Source organism: Bactrocera neohumeralis, chromosome 6 (assembly GCF_024586455.1).
Source record: "Bactrocera neohumeralis isolate Rockhampton chromosome 6, APGP_CSIRO_Bneo_wtdbg2-racon-allhic-juicebox.fasta_v2, whole genome shotgun sequence".
Taxonomy (NCBI): Eukaryota; Metazoa; Arthropoda; class Insecta; order Diptera; family Tephritidae; genus Bactrocera; species Bactrocera neohumeralis.
In genome coordinates this window covers 24,260,339-24,280,624 of record NC_065923.1, presented here as the reverse complement: position 1 = coordinate 24,280,624, position 20,286 = coordinate 24,260,339, and the positions used below count along the sequence as shown (strand labels likewise).

Here is a 20,286-nt window from a genome sequence, read left to right as displayed (position 1 = left end):
AAAGGAAGCAAATGGAAGCAAAACGAAGACTCTTCCCTGAGTTGTGGAACTATAGTAGATTACTACAGTTACCTCAGGGAAGCAGCAGAAGTGTTTTGTCGCGGTAGAAAAGAAAAGACTGTAAAGATAGACGAAACGTTTCTAACGAAACTGTACTGGGAATACTACATATGTATATAAGGAAGACAAATTTTGCCACGATTTCTGATGGTGAGAAACAGTATCATGGGATATAACAAATTTTTGGTTTGAACACCACTAGTTTAACCACCAATCACAGTATTGGTGAGTACGTTGTGCAAGGTAATCCCGATAACACAATCAACGATTGGGAATGCAAAAATCGTTGATTGAACAAGTAAGGAAGGGCTAAGTTCGGGTGTCACCGAACATTTTATACTCTCGCATGATAAAGTGATAATCGAGATTTCATTATCCGTCATTTACATATTTTTCAAATACCGTATTTGTGTAAAGTTTTATTCCGCTATCATCATTGGTTCCTAATGTATATATATTATACAGAGAAGGCATGGAATTCAAAATAGCGTTATATACGAAAAAGGCGTGGTTGTGAACCGATTTCACCTATATTTCGTACATGTCATCAGGGTGTTAAGAAAATATTATATACCGAATTTCATTGAAATCGGTAAAGTAGTTCCTGAGATATGGTTTTTAGTCCATAAGTGGGCGACGCCCATTTTCAATTAAAAAAAAGCCTTAGTGCAGCTTCCTTCTGCCATTTCTTCCGTAAAATTTAGTGTTTATGACGTTTTTTGTTAGTCGGTTAACGCACTTTTAGTGATTTTCAACATAACCTTTGTATGGGAGGTGGGCGTGGTTATTATCCGATTTCTTCCATTTTTGAACTGTAAATGGAAATGCCTGAAGGAAACGACTTTATAGAGTTTGGTTGACATAGCTATAGCAGTTTCCGAGATATGTGCAAAAAAATTAGTAGGGGGCGGGCCCACGCCCATTTTTCCAAAAAAAATTACGTCCAAATATGCCCCTCCCTAATGCGATACTTTGTGCCAAATTTCACTTTAATATCTTTATTTATGGCTTAGTTATGACACTTTATAGGTTTTCGGTTTTCGCCATTTTGTGGCGTGGCAGTGGGCCGATTTTGCCCATCTTCGAACTTAACCTTCTTATGGAGCCAAGAAATACGTGTACCAAGTTTCATCATGATATCTCAATTTCTACTCAAGTTACAGCTTGCACGGACGGACAGACAGACATCCGGATTTCAACTCTACTCGCCACCCTGATCACTTTGGTATATATAACCCTATATCTGACTCTTTTAGTTTTAGGACTTACAAACAACCGTTATGTGAACAAAACTATAATACTCTCCTTAGCAACTTTGTTGCGAGAGTATAAAAATGGTATCAAAAGTCGTCGGAGTCCAAAACTGCTTCTTTTTAACTATCGTCAAAACTTATTTGAGAAAAGTTATCGCGATGATCTAGGATCTCAGGATCTTATGGCCATAAAAAAGTGTAGCCGGGCTATGTGGATGGAATTCTACAGACAGGAATGGAATTAAGAAATTCAGTAGTCCCAGAATGTCAGAAAATTTGGGTGACATGGTTCCTCTAACAAAACATTTTCTCCCAATTACTGTTCAGAGTTTCATTGATGAAGCACTAGCTGATGAAGAATTTTTGGAATTTTTGAACTTTAAAGTCGTCTATCTCGTAAACTAAGCGTTTGCTGGACCTATAGCCCTATATATGGTATTTTTTAATCAGGTGGACTTCCTCTTTCCAACGGCACCTTCATATCACGGCGCCAAAGAAATCGGAATTTTGCCTAGAAAGCTTTTTTAATAACCTCTGATTTTGAATACTGTTGCTTAATTCTAAATCAATTTATATGAAAAATTATGTATAGGTGGCAACTATTTTACAAGTTACACTCACGTAAAAGTAAATAATTGTACATATTTAACATTTTATACGAATGTTTGCCAGTTTTCTAATTTTTTTTTATCCAAAATTTCAACTCAAATTTAAAAAACATATACTTCAAATGTAAGGTGGCAATTGTAGAAAATTATGTTACAGAAAAACAAGCTTTCTTTGTTTGTTGCAGGTATTGAAAATTTGCATTTCTGATTTACAATATATACACGTGGTAAACTTTTTTGTTTTTCTTAAAGAAAAATTGTATAAGTATGGCAACCCTCTTCTAATACAAACTCTAAACAAATCGTTATTAATAGTTTTTGCTATAACTTTTTTTAATGTTCTACAACTTTTTACGAATTTTCAATATATTTGACTAAAAAAAATTTAAAAAGGTGGCAACTCCATAAAATATTTTTGCTGAAAAGTTTTTTTCTGTCTGTAACGTAAAATTGTTTTATTTTAAATTGATTTTTTTTTACTTAAATATGTACACGTGGTAAAGTTTTTTATTTTTCTAAAGCCAAAGCTCTATGATTATGGCAATCTTCTCTAATACAAACCCAAAACAAAAATCATAGCGTATATATTTTTAATATTCTATAATATTTTTTCAATAAATTTGATGAAACAAAAATTGAATAAGGTGGCAACTCCAAAAATATTTTTTCTGAAACATAAGCCTTTTTGTTGTGTGTAACGAAAAGTTGTTTTATTTTAAATTATTTTTTTTTTTACTTTAATACATACATATGTATGTACATGTGGCAACCTCGTTTATTATATATTTTTTATTTGCAAACCTTTATGATGTAAAAACGGTAGCCACATTAAATAATAATTAAGTGTTATATCGTTTTATACAAAAATTTGAACTCAAAATCAGACTATTCTAATTTCTATTCCGACAGAAGTCTAATATTACTTACTTTCTTTCTTTCAGTACGGCGTTTTCATGATTCTGCTGCTCATTGCCGAAATCGTTGCCGGTGGCTTGGCTGCTTTCTATAAGGAGAAGGTTCGTACACTTATCAAGTAGTTGCCATGTGTTTCCAATATAATCAAAAATTAACTTGGCATGATTTTAGGCGCGCGCTGAGACCAAAACTTTCCTGCAATCCACCATCACCGACTATTACTCCACCCACGAAAATATGGATGCCGTCACACTCATGTGGAATCAACTGATGAGTCAGATGAGCTGCTGCGGCGTGAATGACTATCGTGACTTCGATGCCTCACTCGCATGGATCAGTAACAAGGGTAATCGCACGCTACCCGAAGCCTGCTGTGTGCTGAAGGATGTGAGCCAAATGTTGCCACGTGACGATGATTGCGTGATAAATCCTAGTGAGAGCAACAGCTTCTACAAGAAGGTAAATCATAAATTTTAGTAATATATCATGCGACTGTTTAATGTACACTCGAAATATATCATGCCATTTTTTTTGTAATTTCATGTAGTTTTTCATACTTTCAAAAAATATTTCTTGCAACTTTTTTTATAAATTTTAGAAAAAATTAAAAAAATATTTTATGCATATTAGATATATTTCATGGAATTTTTCTTACACTCTAAAATATGTCATGTAATTTTTTGAAATTCTCTATACAACATGTCAGCCATGTTTTTTTAAAAATTTTAGAAACAATTTAGAATTTTTTTATAGGTTTTAAAAATATGTCATGCAATTATTCATAACTTCTAACAATATATCATGCATTTTTTTATAAATTTTAGAAAATATTAAAAATTATTTTTATACATATTAGAAATATTTCATGCAATTTCTATTGTTCATATATTTCTTTTGATTAATTTCAGGGCTGCTATGAAGTATTCACTGACTGGATTATCTCCCACCGCGAAATCATTATTGGCGTGCTGCTGGGCGTTGGCATTGTTCACTTGTTCGCCATCTTCTTGGCATTCTGCCTGTGCAAGGCGTTCGCCAAGTACCATGGCATGCGTCTTTAAGAGTCTGCCCATACAAAGCTAGCCAATTAGTAGCACCAAATATGACTAGTGAAGCAAAAAGATCGTTGTGACGAAAAGACTTCGACAATTATGAGAAGCCATTTCTGTCTCTTTTCGTAAATTGTTTATATTGTTGATTTATTAGTTTTACAAATTTTTGGACAAATTTTGTAGAAATCTTTTTTTATTGGTAATAAGTAGTTTACAGAGGTTTTTGTAAATTTTTATTGAAACTTTTGCATAACTTTATGCATATGGATAATGAACTGTTCGAACACTGAATACTATTGTTAAATATTTATGAATAGTTAAAAACAATCAGACGAGAAAATAATTAAGGAAAAATATTTGTTGATGAATGAGTGTGCAAATAGCGCCTTTGATTTGCTAAAATCAATTGAACATGAATGCATACTTGTATACTCAAGAAAAAAAAATTGAAGCAAAAAAATACAAAAAAAAAATAAAAAATTAAAATAACGGACAACAAATCGAACTAAGACTTGATTTTAGTTATCTTAGTATAAACTCTCAATGCTTGCTAGTAATAACTAACACCTGTAGAAATTGTTTAGTCTAGAACGTAAGCAAGAATCTCTCCACACTATACATCACAAATCAATTGTAGAACATATCGAAAATTTGAAAAACAAATTGTAGAACATATCGAAATGAAAAATTTGAAAAAAAAAACAAAATTGTTTTTAAGCTAAGCATTTATACGAAAATCACAAACAAAAACTAAAAAATCATAAATGAAAACAGAAACAGAAAGTAACACAAAAAATAAAATAAAAAAATTTGAAATTTTGAAAACAGCTGATTACAAATTTCGAAAATTGTATTCGAAAAGCATGCATGACAAGCTTATAATTTTATAAACGATATTTCGAAACGACTGAAATTTCGATTTTCTTTAGTTTTAAAGTTCAAGAATTGTAATTTCGATTTTCTTTTGTTTCAAAGTTCAATGATTGTAAATTATTTTTGAAGTTGCAAATTTTTAAGTCCATCTGAATTCTTTTCATTATACAAACACAAAAAAACAATACTTCACTCCTAACTAAAGTCAATTAAAATTTTCGAATATTTCTTTAGAGCCTTGGTATGCTTTGAAACCACTCATAAATTGTTATTCGACGATTATTTAAAATTATTGCTTTTTATAAAATTTTTTTTAATAGAATTTTGTGAATATAAAGATTCATGCATAAGAAAAATATTAATCATTGCTAAGAACTGTTTTCTTTTTTTTTTATTTACACATTTTCTTTTTTAATAATTTTTTATAATTTTTTAAAAAACTTTTTTTAATATTTTTTTTTTATTTTTTTAAAAACTATTTTTAATATTTTTTTTTAAACATTTTAAAATTACTGCTTTTTGTATACATTTTTCATAAAATTTAGTGTAAATAAAAATGCATACACATGAAAATTATTCATTGCTAAAAATTTTTTTACATATTTTTTATTTAAATTTTTTTTAATAATTAATTTTATTTTTTGGTTTAATGGTCTTTAATAATTTTTTTTTACCTTTTTTATTCATACTTTTTTCTTTAAATATATTTTTTTTATTAAAATGTTTTTTTATTTAAAAAATTTTGTTCTTAATAATTTTTTTTTTTTAATTCTGCGCAATATTTTTTTTTAAAGGTGGAATTAAAATATTTTGATGAGCGCCCAAAAGTATGCAACTATTTTTTTGTCATATTAATTATTTGTATTTTTATCCGCCTCCTTAGTTATAATTATAATTTATAAATACCACTACAAAGCGCCTACACCTGCGCCAAAAAATCATAAAATTAATTACACAACGTTTAATATTCAAAATTATTAATTACTGTATACCATAATGGTTTTTTCTCCATAAAAAATATAAAACTTCGACACTTTTTCAAAAATTCAGAAACAGAGCGATTTAAAATTCTAAAAAAAAATTTAAAAAAAAATTATTTTGCAATTTCATATAAATGCTTTTTAAATTGACAATTGCATATTTTTAAAGTCAAAAAATTTCTATTTTTGCAAGCCCTTTCATTTAAACAGTATAAAACTAAATTTTTAAAATTCAATCTCACAAAAAATCCACATTAAACTAAATCATAACATTTTTTATCAATCCACCAAGCAATAAATTTTTGTAACATGCATTGTGAATACCCTCATACCAACAAATCTAAAATATCTTTGTTATATACATATACATATATACATATATGTATACCTACATATATGTTAAGTAAAGTAAAGACGAAAATTTCAGCAGTTTGATAGGAGTCAACAAATTTTCGTAATATTTGAACATTTTTTATTAAGATAATTAGGGTATTTAATAATAAATTTATTATGGATGTTGTATATTTTATATATATATACTTGTATATATATTTATATACGCCTACCTGCATTATGACGGGGGCAGAATATTGAGTATCTAGAATTTAGCAAACATATCCACATACGAGTACATATTTAGTATGTAAACGTGTATATAGCGAATGTCTGTAAGCTGTTTTTATATTAATTCAAATACATACACATACATATATACTTACATGCCTAAGTACACGGACATTTTTTTGTAGATTAAGTTTTGTAAAGCTATTCGTAGTTTTCTTGAAGTTCAATAGCGAAAAGTGAAATATTGTAAAAATTGAATCATTATTAAATATAATAAAAGAAAAACAAAAACAACGAATTTGAACATTTTTTACTGGTAAAGGTTGATTACTTCTAATTTACTGATGTATGTACTATATGTATGTATATGGAATAAAGTTAATCGGAAGGTTGATAATCACCAGTGGCGATTTTAACATATTTTCTTCCAACATATTTTCAGTATTGATGTTACTTAGAAAAATTTTATGAATTTGAATAAAAACTTCGATTTTGGAACCGCCACTGTTAATCACTACATTTGGTATATGGGGTGTGGGGTAATTTCTGGATTGACTTCCATTACCGATACCAAATATACCAGATATGTATCCAAAAGTGTAGCTAAGATATCTTATAAGCCAGCCAGCAGGATTGTTGTTGGTCAAATGTGCATAAGTAACCACGATAAATGCAGAAAGTGGAAAGAATTAAGTATTATAGAGTCGCTGGAACAACTCCTACGTTCAGCATTATCTATAACTCGCCTTTAATATCTAGGCACTTCGCAATTCAAGGAACTAGATGAAGAATCAAAATTAGATAGGTTAGGTCGTAGTGTTGATCTAAAATCGATGAATATAACTGGGACAGATATTCGTTCTTTGTGTTACTCATAAACTGCTAAACCCCAGATCCTCACCGATCGACAAAGCATTTTATACTCACCACAAATTTATTAAGGCGACTAATATCAACACCAGCAACTTAAAGCAAAGTAAATACAGAAAATAAATATTTTGGTTTAGCTGACTGTTTATTTAAAACTATTTCCAAGCTAATACATATGTATGTCTTATATGTATGATATACACAGTGTATTTGTACGGAATTAATTAATAAGTTCATACTATGTAGTAATTCACAGAAAGAGTGTACGTATAAGTTTCTTTAATTTTATATTAAAATACACGCATTTACATAAACATGTACATATGTATGTATGTAAGCTTATGCGTAAAGTTTTTTTTTTAATTTTATGGAGGAAAAATTAAAATTAAGTGCTAAAAAAATCATTTAACATATATAATTATACCAGATATACATAATCGTACCAAAATTAATGAGAAATTATTGAAATATTTTCTAAATTCTTTATGTGAAAGAATATATTTAATTAAATTATTGAACAACTCCTCTTAAACTATTGAAATGTAATTCTGGTGTGAGTTTATTGAATACGAACTGAAATATATGTTTTCAAACTTTTTAAAATTTATCTATTTTTGTTTAATATTGTTGTTTTTATTGAAGTTATTTTTTTTTATTAATTTCTTAATTTTTTGCAAATATTTTTTTAATCTTTATTTATTTTAATTTAAAATTGTTTTTACAAAAATTAAATTTTTTATTTATTTCTTAATTTTTTAACGAATTTATTATTATTTTTTTATGTTATTTAATAGTTTTATTTTTTCTTATTTTTTAATCAATTTATTTATTGTAATTTAAAATTATTATTATAATTTAAGTTAATTTTTTATTTTTTTAATGAACTTTTTAAACTTTATTTATTTTAGTTAAAAAATGGTTATTTTTATTTTAGCTAATTTTTTTTTGTTAATTTTAAATATTTATATTCTTATTTTTTTTAACGAATTTATTATTATTTTTTTGTGTTATTTAATAGTTTAATTTTTTCTTATTTTTAATCAATTTATTTATTTTTTCCTTTTATTTAATTTATTTATTGTAATTTAAAATTATTATTATAATTAAAGTTAATTTTTTAATTTTTTTAATTAACTTTTTAAACTTTGTTTATTTTAATTAAAAATGGTTATTTTTATTTTAGTTAATTTTTTTTATTAATTTCTTAATTTGTTTAAATGAATTTATTTTTTCCTTTTTATGTTATTTAGTACATTTATATTTCCTCAATTTTTTATTCAATATTTTTTCTTTTTTCTTTTTATTTAATTTATTATTTTTATTTATTTCTTAATTGTTTTAATAAATTTACCTTTTTCTTTTTATTGTATAAGTTTTTTTTTTATCTCTTAATTTTCTATTGTTATATTTTTTAAATTTTTGGAACGGATTTTTGTATATTTTATTTCAGTTTATTCTCAACATTTCAAGAGGAATAAAAATGAACGAAGTTTATAGTATTTGAAAGAGAGAGAGAGAGAGAGCTAAAGTGTAACAGTTCTTAAGGAAATAGTTTTCAGTTATCAGTGAACAAACAAATTACTTATTAAACTATTTAAATATATAAGTTGTATATAATGGAGTTGAATGTATGTTTATTGATTAAGACGATGCGTCCGTTATTTATTTCGTTTTTTTTTTTCTTGGAAAAGCCCCTAAAGTCTTAAAAGAGGAATAACCAACGTAAACGAACTCTTTATTTTCAATTCAAACAGTGCCTACATCATTTTACATGAAATTTCTATATCAATTGCAATAAGTTTATTGATTTTAATAATTTATCGCTAAAGCAAATTAACCAAAAAATTGTATAAAATGATATTTAGAAACAAAATTTGCCGCTCTACAAAAAAGTCTTGATAATTTTTTTCCATTAAAATATTGCTTTAAAAGTATTGCTTTACATCAATTGACTGTGCATGCATACGGTACACTATGTCGTATGAGCAACCAAGAATTTAAAGGCACTTGTAAGAATGTTCAGTACATTTTTACATTATTTTAACTGCCTATAACTTTCAACGGAGTGGTTTTATGGAAAAAAATGTGGAGATTATTTTGTAGAGCGGACAATTTTGTATCAGAATATCCAATTTTCACAGTTGTAGACCTAGTCGTTTAATGCAAAATATACAAAAGAAAACCTTGTTAAATACATGAATGAATGAATCTTAAATCACTGAGGTACAGCTTAAATTGAATATAAGTGACTGCTTTACATTGGATAATATTTTTTAGAGCAAAAACTGAAGCTTCAGAGGTGTTTGCAAAAAAAAAATTAATACAAAAATAACGAATTTTAAAATTTAAAATCCTTCTAAAGCTTAAAATATTCAGACCACTGGCATTTGAGAAACATTTAAATTGTTTTAAAGTCTGGAGATTAAATACTTATAGAAAGATATAAGTACATATAATTACAAATTATATTTTTCATTATAAATAATTATACTTTGTAAGCATATTTTAAAATAGAATATGAGAAAAATATTGGAATCTTGTACATTTTTCATTTTAGCTATGCGTTTTATTGAAACTATTATTATAAATAATAATTAATATATTTACTAAACTATTGTTGCGTTTTCAGCTATCTTAATATAAAAATAATATTCGTTAAGTTGCCGTTCTCACTCTTAATATTTTATATGTTTATGAAAAGAAATTGTTTAAATACAAATTTAAACTTAAACTATACTTTTTTAATTGTAAAATATATTTTTATTAAAATTCAAATTTAAACTTAAATGGTAATTTTGTATGCAAAATATATTTTAAATATATGTATATTTTTTCATGTTTATATTAAATATTACATATCGCTTCCACATTTGCTTTTAGTGCGGAAATACATGTCCACAATCACGTTTTTATTATTTTTTATTTTAAATACTTCTTTGAACATTTTGCACATATATTTGAGTGTCAGCAGCAGTTTTATAGCAAATACTAACGTAATCAAGGTCACACTACAAATTATATATAAATTAATGCTTTCTATGAAGTTGCACATATTGGAAAACTATAAATTGTATCAAGTAAAAACTGTATTGTTGTATTGTTTTTTTGTTTTTTTGATTTTAATAATTCATACATGTCAACCAGGGTTGCAAATAATGCCTTAAAGTTAACTGAATTAACATTAATATATTTTTTTTAATTTTGGAAGGTCGAAAAAGTTAATTATAAAACAAAATTCTATTAAAAATTAGAAATTTTTCAAGTTTCTAATCCCAAAAATCGAATTAAAAATATTTTTATCCAAAATTCAAGATCGAAAAATGATAAATCTTAATCCCAAAAAAAAACAGGATTGAAAACTGAAAAATATTAATCCCCAGAACCACAGGAATACTTGCTAAAACAAATTAAAAACAAACTTTGGTTACACTCAATATAAATTGTCTTCAAATATTGAACTTTGTATTGTAAAACGAAGGCTTTTAGTTTACCATATTTTGGTTTATTTAAATTTACTAACTTTTAATTTTATTATTTAATTATTTCAGTTAGAAATATATTTTAAACTTTCTGCTTTCCTCTTTTCATTCCACTTTTTGTTTTGAAAATAATTATATCATTTGTTCCACCAATTTCTGGATTAAAAATATTTTATATTTTATCAAAATTTTGGGATTAAAATTTATTTCTCAATGCAAAAAAAAATTTTTTTCAATTTTAATGCTGATTTTGGGATTAAAATTTGGAAATTTATTTATAAATGAAAATAAAAAAAAAATTCAATTTTTAATGCTGATTTTAGGATTAAAATAAAAATTTATTTTGTAAGTGCAAAAATTTGGTTAAAAAACTCGCAACTGTGTTGACAATTTATACTCTTTCATACATTACTCATACGCTCTGTCGTACTGGATTTATTTGTTATGTGGAAATGTCACAGATAAAACAGTGTAATTTGTGTTGTTGTTGTAGTAGTTTGTATTGCATTCTAGAAACTTAAAATTGTTAGTTATAGAAAATACAATAGTAATAACTTTGAACAATAGTAATGAAATTAAGCATACTCTGTTAGAATCTAGCACTTTTCCAAAGAAGCTCGATATCAAAAAAACATTCTCGGTCATAATTTTTGCAGCATATCTGAAAACTGAGCATAAATTTCGAATTGGAAAATAAAATCTGAAAGAGAGCAGACAATTTTGGTTTCAAATGAACACTATGCGTACCTCATAAAGAATTTTCAAATATCTGTTGACCTTAATACATTTTCGAATTTGTGCAGTGCGGAAAAAAAGTTTCATTAAAATCTTCAATATTTCACATTTTATGTAATTTTTACGATCATAGAAAATTTAACACTTAAATATACTTGTATAACCAGTGCTTTTCGTTTCTTTTTCTGTCGATTTAGCTTCTTGTTTTTCCACCTAATTTTAATACCGTTATATTGTACTGTATCTGTAGTTAAATTTTCGTTAAAAGTTCTTTGTGTCTTAAATCATAAATTAGTGAAAAACAGATTCAAAGGGTGAACTTTGAAATAAAACTGAAAAAAGAAATAAATTGGGTGTGAAAGGAAAAATCAAAATTATTACGTTAAGTAGTGCGAACTAGTACAGTCACGCGATTTCTAAAATTATGAAGTGTGTAATCAATCAACAGTGTCCAGAACTTCAGCAAAGTACGACGATTCGGGCATGATAGATAGGAAAAAAGGAACGGGTCGTAAAAGAATGATTGAAGAACGAAAAGATAGAAGGTTGGAAAGAATTGCACTGCAGGATCGGTTCAAAACTGGAACGGAAATAAGTATGCAATGTGTGGACAAATACTTTATCAATAATGAGACGTCTCACTGTTAGACGTCGACTGCGAGACTATGGTATAGCTTCTCATAAAAAAAACGCACCGAAAATGGACTGCGGAAAATTGGAGAAACGTGATGTATACGGATGAAAGCAAAATCATGCTTTTTCAGCCTCAAGTTGAGCAGTATGTGAAGCGTCGAAGTGGAGAACGGTATGCGGATAATTGTACCGTAAACTACCGAACTGTGAAGCACAGTCCATCGATAATGTTTTCGGCGTGCTTTTCTTTTTAAGGGATTGAAGAACTAGAGCTGGTTAACGAAAAGTGAACGTGGAAAAATATTTAAAAATTTTGGAGCACAGTTTGGTGTCGTCAATGGAAAACCACTTTTCACACTGTAAAAATTCATTTACCAAGATGCATGGAGCAGATGCCACAGGGCAAAAAAGTGAGTATAATTTTTTTTAAATCCCCTAATATCATAGGTATTATTATATAAATCGGCATTCTTTTAACCATATTTCCTAATTTTTAGGTAAAGGATTTTCTAGAACAGCATGAAATTAGCACACTTTCTTGCTTGGCAGGGAAATAGTCCCAATTTAAATCTTTTAGAAAATCTTTGGAGAAACTTAAAGCAAGAGATTTCGAAATAAAATGTAAAAACTACATACGAGTTGAAAAAATGCGTGGAATCAGTTTGGTATGGTGGAATATCGCTCGTAACAACGTCCCGCTGAGTTGAAGCAGTAAAAAAACAAAAGGTGTATCAACAAAATATTGAAAGATCCTGTTAAATATTTCTCACCGTTAACTTCATAAACTATAGTGATGTATTTTCTATGATCGTGGCTGTATATAACGGAAATTTATTCTTAAATATATGACCAATTTCATATTATTGTTGCAGCTTTTTTCAGACACTTAAATTTTAAGAAAACACTAAAATTAGAGAGAGGTTATTGTGTTTATTTAACTAAATAATAATAAATTCTGCTTTTCTAAAGTTGCTTATGGAAAAAGAGGACCAAAGAAGATATTGGCATTTTTAAAATTATATGTATGTAACTAGTAAATGTTTAGGTGTATAGCAGCTTTAAATATAAATTAAAAACTTAGAAATTTCTGCGTAGTTAAATTTCAATTATTTCAACTTTCCATAAGCAACCTTGCGCTATTTATAAATAATCGCTATTCACCACATACAAATAAAAAAATACAAAAAATAGAAAAAAAAATTTATATAATACATTAAACTAAATTATGAAATGTATAATTCATGGAATAATGGCTTATATAGTATACATATATGTACATATACATATATATATACATATATGAATATTCAAGAAACATAGATTTGTTACTACTAACTACTTTGCATTCAATATAAAAAAATTAATTATAAATTTATTATACAACTTGTGTATTGTAATCCAGTTATTTACTATATATGTATAAGTTTGTAACGTAAAGTTTATGGAATTGCAGCTTATAAATAAATATGTAAATATTTTTTTTTAAATATTTGGAAATTGTTTATCACGGCGAAGATGCTATTTACTTGTACGAATAACGGTATATAACTACGAGAATGTATAAAACAAAGTTTAAAAAAAATTGGAAAAATGTTTAACTTCACATTTTCAATAAAAAATTTACACATTTTTTGTTGTTGTAAATTGTTATGTGCTACAGTATAACACTGTACTTTATATAAAATTAGATCATTATATAAACGAAAATCTATTCTGTAGTTTTTTTGCTAGTTTTTTCACCACGTAAATACTCATAGGTCGGCTGACCCAGAAACGGTATGGTGACATCAACCATGTTGGGATAAACTAAAAACTTATTCACCACTTCGCATAATTTGCTCTCAATGATGCTGGTCACGATGCTGTAGTCGACAGATTTTTCACCCAATGCTGGTTTGGCTGAGAGCCAAAGGCGTGGTGGGCCACGGAAGCTGTGAAAAGGAGACAGAATTTTTTTAAAACTCTAAAAAATTTTAGAATTCAATAATTTTTTAAAACTCACAAAATTTTTAGAACTCAATAATTAATTAAAAAATAATATATAAATCACTAAAAACCAAAAACCATAAAAAATCCTGCAACTTACGACAGCCATATGCGATCGGATGGCGGCGGTGGTATGTTAATAACGCCACGTCCGACCAGACCACGCAGATCCACACGCAACGTTATATTCGTATTCATATTCTCGATGGCGCGCTGTACCACTGGCAAATCGGTGGCGTATTGAAAGAAGTTCGAAGCGGCAATGCGATCCACTATGCGGAAAATACGACGCGCATTGCCTGGCGCCGTGGGAATGAAGTGATAACTATAAATACATAAAATAAAGAAAATTTTATAGCAAATCAACCAACTTTCCAACAACAAGAACACTTACTCTGTTGCTGCAGCTGAGCTGCCATCGGCTTGTGCGCTTTGCCCTGTCGTCGTCGCTGTTGTGCCGATATTCGATGTGGTTCCTGTCGCCGTGGGCGCATTCAAACTCTCGGGATCTGTATCCGAATCGCCAGTACTCTCTGCATCGCTGTCAAAGATAACATTGCTCGACACTTCATCAACGTTGTTGGTGTCATCCGCGTATAATCTGGCATTTGTGCTACTTCGACTCGTGCCCTCACCGTCGGCGATCACAATGGGTGGTACGACAGTGAAATTAGTTAGAGGTGGCGCATTCGGTCCGGTATTTATCGGATTTGGCACAGTTATATTGAGTGGATCTGTGGGCCGTTTTTGTTGCTTAATACGCATCAAATTCAATTTGGTTGTGACGGTTAACTGTAGCAAACCCTCATAGGTGATGTCGGCATCTACCCAAGTGCCACGCTCATCCAGCATGGGTTGTGAGACGCGGTGAATGAGTGGCGGTGTGTCGCCTAGATTGATTTTGGTGATAACCACATCTTCAATGAAGGAGGGAAGCTGTGGAAGAAGGTGTGTGTTATTATGTAAATATTTATAAAGAAGCGTTCAGAGCGGACTAGTTTATATGTATGCCATCGCCTTTTAACGGAATGGTTCGAACTAGGTGTATGCTATACCTTCCACACAGAACGGTTCGGTCTAATATAGCATAGTGTTTTCATGGATAGAGAAAGCTTCAACCCTTATTGACAACAAACACGAACTTCAGAAATTGACGGGTTGCTTAAGCGGAACGAACCCGAAACAATAACCATAAACATTCAAATCAATGTATATCGGAAGCACATGAATAGGTTAGCTGCACAAAGTCTATCGTATGTTGCTCAGATTTAAACTTTCAAATCATGAAACCCATATAAAAAAGTATTAGATAATAGGAAAAGGATAGCCAATGTAAAATGGTGTCTTATTTAAGAAGCGCTGAGCTGAAAAATAAACCTTTAGATACTTATCATCCATATGGCTGGTAAAATTATGTCTTGATTGGGAACATCCCGGCGCACATCGCGTACGAGGTCCTAGAAAGCATATTGTGTGAAAAAACTGAAGCCGCTTGGGACAAATTGATTGGACTTAACTGGTCGTTCCACCAGTGCACCCAATCCAAATCCGTTAGTTCGAAAAAGAATCTTGTGTATGCGGCATTACCTGAGCTTGGTATGCCTGCGAATATAATCTGTCTTTGAAGAATGACGTTGAGCAATATTCGCAGTGCCAGCATGGTAGGAACAGACCGCCCGAACTTGGTAAACGATCGTAGCAGAGGGACCAAAAAGGCATTTTTCCGTCATGTCGAAATCCAATATGGGTGATAAGGCTAATTAAAGAAAGAATCAAGAGTAACGATTTCGACAATGCGTGAAGTTCCTCCGACTGCTCCTCGACCATGGCCCAAAGAGAGGCTGATCGACTTATATCGTTATCGGTAGTAGCAAATTCCAGCATAGGAAAATTTATCAAGCTACCTGCCTCTGGATCGAAAAGCCACCAACCAGGCTGGTGTTATTGATATTATTGGCTTCAACAACCGCACCATTAGTTCTACTTTCTTCAGACTGGTTTAGTGAATCATATGGGTCTGGTAGTGAACGACGACGAAATATCCCCAGCAATATCTCCTGTCATCAAACAAACAGTGATCGCATTTGCGACTTGGCTCGCACTTCACCGTTGACAGTCATAATTTTGAAGTCGTATATTATGTCGTCTATTTGGAACCAGTATCAACACTAAAAACAATATGAGCCTTTAAATCCAACGCCGAATAACTCTTGCCAACAGGTGTTAAAGTCCTCTCTCGACGATCAAAGACCAAACTTTACAAGTCCCTCATCATTCCCGTCCTGCTATATGGTGCGGAGGCATGGACAATGACATCATCTCATGAGTCGGCTTTAGGAGTGTTTGAGAGAAAGATTTTTGCTCATTGGCCACGGCGAATACCGCATTCGATAGAACGATGAGCTGTACGAGATATACGGCGACATTGACATAATTCAGCGAATCAAGAGACAGCGGCTGCGCTGACTAGGTCATGTTGTCCGGATGGAAGAGAACACTGCAGCTTTGAAGATTTTCAATTCAGTACCCGCCGGTGGCAGCAGATGAAAAGGAAGACCTCCACTTCGTTGGGGAGCTCAGGTGGAGAAGGACCTGACTGCACATGGTATCTCGAATTGGCACCAAATAGCGAAAAGAAGAAACGACTGGTGCGTTGTTGTTAACTGTCGATATTTAAAGGAAGCGACGGTGCATACAAGTATATCATACATATTTTTTATTTCTATTTGAATGTAAAATTTTAATCGATTACTCACCTTTATGGCGCTAATTTTCTTCTGTAGTAATTCTTTGATCTTGTCCTTAACCATATTGTCATGAAGACAGCTATAGAGTACGCGTCCAATTAACACATTGGCCCAAACAACACTACCAGATGGGCCCAAGAATAACGACTGATCAATACCCTTCCACAAATCTTTGGCATTGCGTTTGGAGCGACGTGACTACAGTAGCGATGAAAAATAATTGAATGAAAATGGTGAATAACATAAAACTTTCTTTGTAATTTGCCGAAAAAATAATAAGTTTTGTTAAAAATATTTAAAATTAATATTTATAAAATTTTTTATTGTTAAATGACAAAGATTATTAAAATTTTTTAAAATTAATATTCCAAAAAATTTACAAAATTTAAATATATTTTAATTTAATGAATGAGCAAAAATTATTCAAATTTTATAAAGTATTAATTATATTAGAACAATAAGCATAAAAAATCATAGCATACTTTTTCATTTTTATCCAATGTTTTGGGTTTTGATTGAACTGCAATTTTGGGATCTTTGCAAGCGCTCTTAAAAAATCAAAGAAAAATAAATTAAAAATTAAATAAAAATAAAATAAAATCAGCTTAAGGTGAATATTATTAAATAACCTAAAAATAATTATAATTTTTAAAGTGCTCATTTCTAAAATAGTTGGAACATACTGAAATTGGCGACTTAGTTTGATGAGGAATAAATAATTAATACCGTTATTAACTCGATCTCGAGATCTCGCCTAAGTAATAATCTCTTGGCAGCGGCTTGTTAGTGGTCTGATCATAAACTAGTATGCACTCCATCAGCAAAGAAAACATAGTGTGTTCTTTTATGCTCTGAAAAATACTTTCGAAATAACAGAACCCTTCCCTGATCTATGTACTACCAAAAAAATTATATTTGTTTTTTTAATTAAAGGTCTCCAAACAAGTCCTGTCTAGGAAACCGAAAGAACTCCTATTTTCAAATCATATCAACATTCAGAAAATAATTTTGTAAATTTTGAATGATGACACTATTACAACACCAAAAATATAGTGTTTCTTACTCATAAATGCTGCAAAATTCATGTGCAAAACGGTAGAACGGAAGTAGACACAAGTCCTAATGGCACTCAATAGAGGAAGCTGTAGGAAAATGCTGGTAATACTAACTGGTCACTGTGTGGTGGCGACACACGGCCGCAAGATGGGGCTACCAGATCGAGAAGACGGCGGGAAATGTCTAGAGCAGGGCACCAGGGAAACAATGGAGCAACTATTGTGCACTTGTCTTGCATGGGCAATACTACGCTGTAAGCATCTGGTGTCCCCACGGTATGATACATTGGAGGTGGTATCGACAGTGAGAATCTATTAAAATTTGCTTCAACCGCAGACATTCTAATGGATGGAATAGGATGACTACTGCTCTTGAACTTAGCAACTGAACTCCGTCTGTTATCGCAAAGATCCTAAACTGGTCCTTTCGTGGCTTACTACCAGATTAACGTAACCCAGCCTAACTCATAAAAGCAGTGTGAGACTTAGGCTTTTTCTTTTTATCTCACCATATCAAAACTAAATCATAGGTAATAAAGAGGTCTGTGGACTTTTTGCACTAAATATACAAATAAAATCTGATGAAAGTTAATACAAAATAATACACCGTTAAAAATTAACAAAACTCTTGAAATATTATTGTTATTTTATACAATAAGTTCGATTTTCAGTCATCATACCTGATAAATAGCCATAAAACGTATGTAATCTGGGGGATTGCGTGCAGCACACGAGCTCATGAGTAGACCTTCGAAGGTGTCAGTTGGCGAAGGCACCACCTCCATATCATCTGGAATGTCTTTGAATGTTTCACCTTTCGCCAGCTTGCCACCCTCAACCACCAACGGCGGCGCCATATCCGTTGGTAATACATGCGACTCCGTTTCGGCGTGGTTCTCATTTTCAGGTGTCGCATTATCACGCTGTGTTTAAAAGTAGAAAAATTTTAGAAAATTAGAAAATGATTTAATAAAAATGTTAGTAGATAATATTTACAAGATCCAGCGGCATTTGTGCCGCCTTCGCTGCCGCGCGCTGCAATTCAGCATCATCGACAAATTTCAGATTTGGCAAGCGCAACATTTGGTCGTGCACGTCACCCTCGCTGGCGGCCACAAAGCGACGATACCAGTCCTCCTTCTCACGATCGCCGCGCGAGAAAAGTATCAAGCGCACCTCGTCGCCACAAGGTATGAGACTGTCGTTATTCTGCGTGTTGTCTTGCAATTGTTGCAACTGCGGAGAAAAACAATAATTACAACAAAAAAAAATATAAAAAATATAAAATATGAAAAAAAACATGTAAACACTTCGCTACTCACATCGGCATTCATAACGGTAGCTGCAAAATCTATATCCTGCAGATTGGTCACCTTCTCTTTCGATTCGCCGAACTGTTCCAAAATATCGCTGGAAACCTGTGACATTCTACTATCCATCGACGCCAAGTCGGACTTGCTACCTCGTGCAGATAATTGAGTTGATGGATTCTCCGAGGGCTCTTGCTGAGTCTCCTCTTCGGCGCCATTTTTGATAATCAGCTGTATGGGATACTTGCGATTGAAGTACCTGAAACGATGTTAGTTGAATTTTTTTAAAAAAATATTTGACTTTATGTGCTGTTGTTGGTGTGTGTGTGTACCTCTTGCGCGCCAATCCCAGTGGCAAAAGCTCAACACTGCAACCCAGCAAATTGAACACGCGATGGCTAGTGAAGTGTACGTGCTTTATGTCGATGGGCGGTTCGTTCCACATGATACGCTTCGGTATGCGCGCTGTTGTTGTCGATACGCGTAGGTAGGTGCCGTCGAGACGCAGATAAACTGAATTGGTTTGTGTAATATGATAGGTCAAGGGATCATAGCTGAAAATCTCGTTCATCCAACCCTGTAGCATATAATTTGGTTTATTTTATTAGATTCCATTTATAATTGGATCATTTATTTTTGTCGTAGATATAGTAAAATATAAAATTTAATATTAGTTTTCTTAGTTTAATTAATTAAAGAATAGAACAGTGTTACGCTGATCTCCCATATAAAAGCTATGCTTGAAACGATTGACTTTATGTCATAAACACGGCTCGATATCTGATAATCTCAATAATGTTTTGAACTTTGGCGCTTTGACTGTTTTAAAATATCTTTAAACTGTAACTTTATTAAAAAAGCACGGTAAAGAAAATCAAAACCCGATGGTACGAGCTACCTGGGTGAAAAACTGCAAAAGTCATGTTCAAAGCGGTAGATTGGTGGTACATAAAATTCCTATTGGCACTCGATAGAAGAGACTGTGGGAACATGATCGGAATGCTAACTGATTACAAGCTCGCAGAACAGGACTGACAGATTGAGAAGACTGCAGAAAATGTCTAGAGCCTGGCACCATGCAAGCAATGAAGCATCTCTTGTACACTTGGCCTGTATTGGCAAGACTACGTTGAAAGCATCTGGGGCCCCACGGTATGATACATTGG

At 30.9% G+C, this 20,286-nt stretch overlaps 2 protein-coding genes across 6 annotated transcripts in view; one reads left to right on the top strand and one right to left on the bottom strand.

Annotated features, from left to right (window-relative positions):
* The window catches only part of LOC126762238 (CD82 antigen), a 122,986-nt gene extending 116,383 nt beyond the window's left edge, over nt 1-6,603 (top strand). Inside the window, exons 6-8 of the mRNA XM_050478840.1 lie at nt 2,863-2,937; nt 3,008-3,295; nt 3,745-6,603. Coding sequence (XP_050334797.1) covers nt 2,863-2,937; nt 3,008-3,295; nt 3,745-3,897 — 516 coding nt within the window. The 3' untranslated portion in view covers nt 3,898-6,603. The remainder of the gene's footprint in view (nt 1-2,862; nt 2,938-3,007; nt 3,296-3,744) is intronic.
* Nucleotides 6,604-11,565: 4,962 nt separating this feature from the next.
* The window catches only part of LOC126762233 (translational regulator orb2-like), an 85,882-nt gene continuing 77,161 nt past the window's right edge, over nt 11,566-20,286 (bottom strand). For 4 of the 5 annotated variants that reach the window (XM_050478828.1, XM_050478831.1, XM_050478829.1 and 1 more), the window contains exons 7-15: nt 19,453-19,697; nt 19,133-19,379; nt 18,807-19,046; nt 18,491-18,733; nt 17,238-17,303; nt 16,765-16,953; nt 14,403-14,944; nt 14,109-14,333; nt 11,566-13,953 (exon numbers count right to left, since the gene is read on the bottom strand). In XM_050478828.1, the coding sequence (XP_050334785.1) occupies nt 13,731-13,953; nt 14,109-14,333; nt 14,403-14,944; nt 16,765-16,953; nt 17,238-17,303; nt 18,491-18,733; nt 18,807-19,046; nt 19,133-19,379; nt 19,453-19,697 (2,220 nt within the window). In that variant the 3' untranslated portion in view covers nt 11,566-13,730. The remainder of the gene's footprint in view (nt 13,954-14,108; nt 14,334-14,402; nt 14,945-16,764; nt 16,954-17,237; nt 17,304-18,490; nt 18,734-18,806; nt 19,047-19,132; nt 19,380-19,452; nt 19,698-20,286) is intronic. The other variant, XM_050478832.1, reaches the window with a different exon arrangement.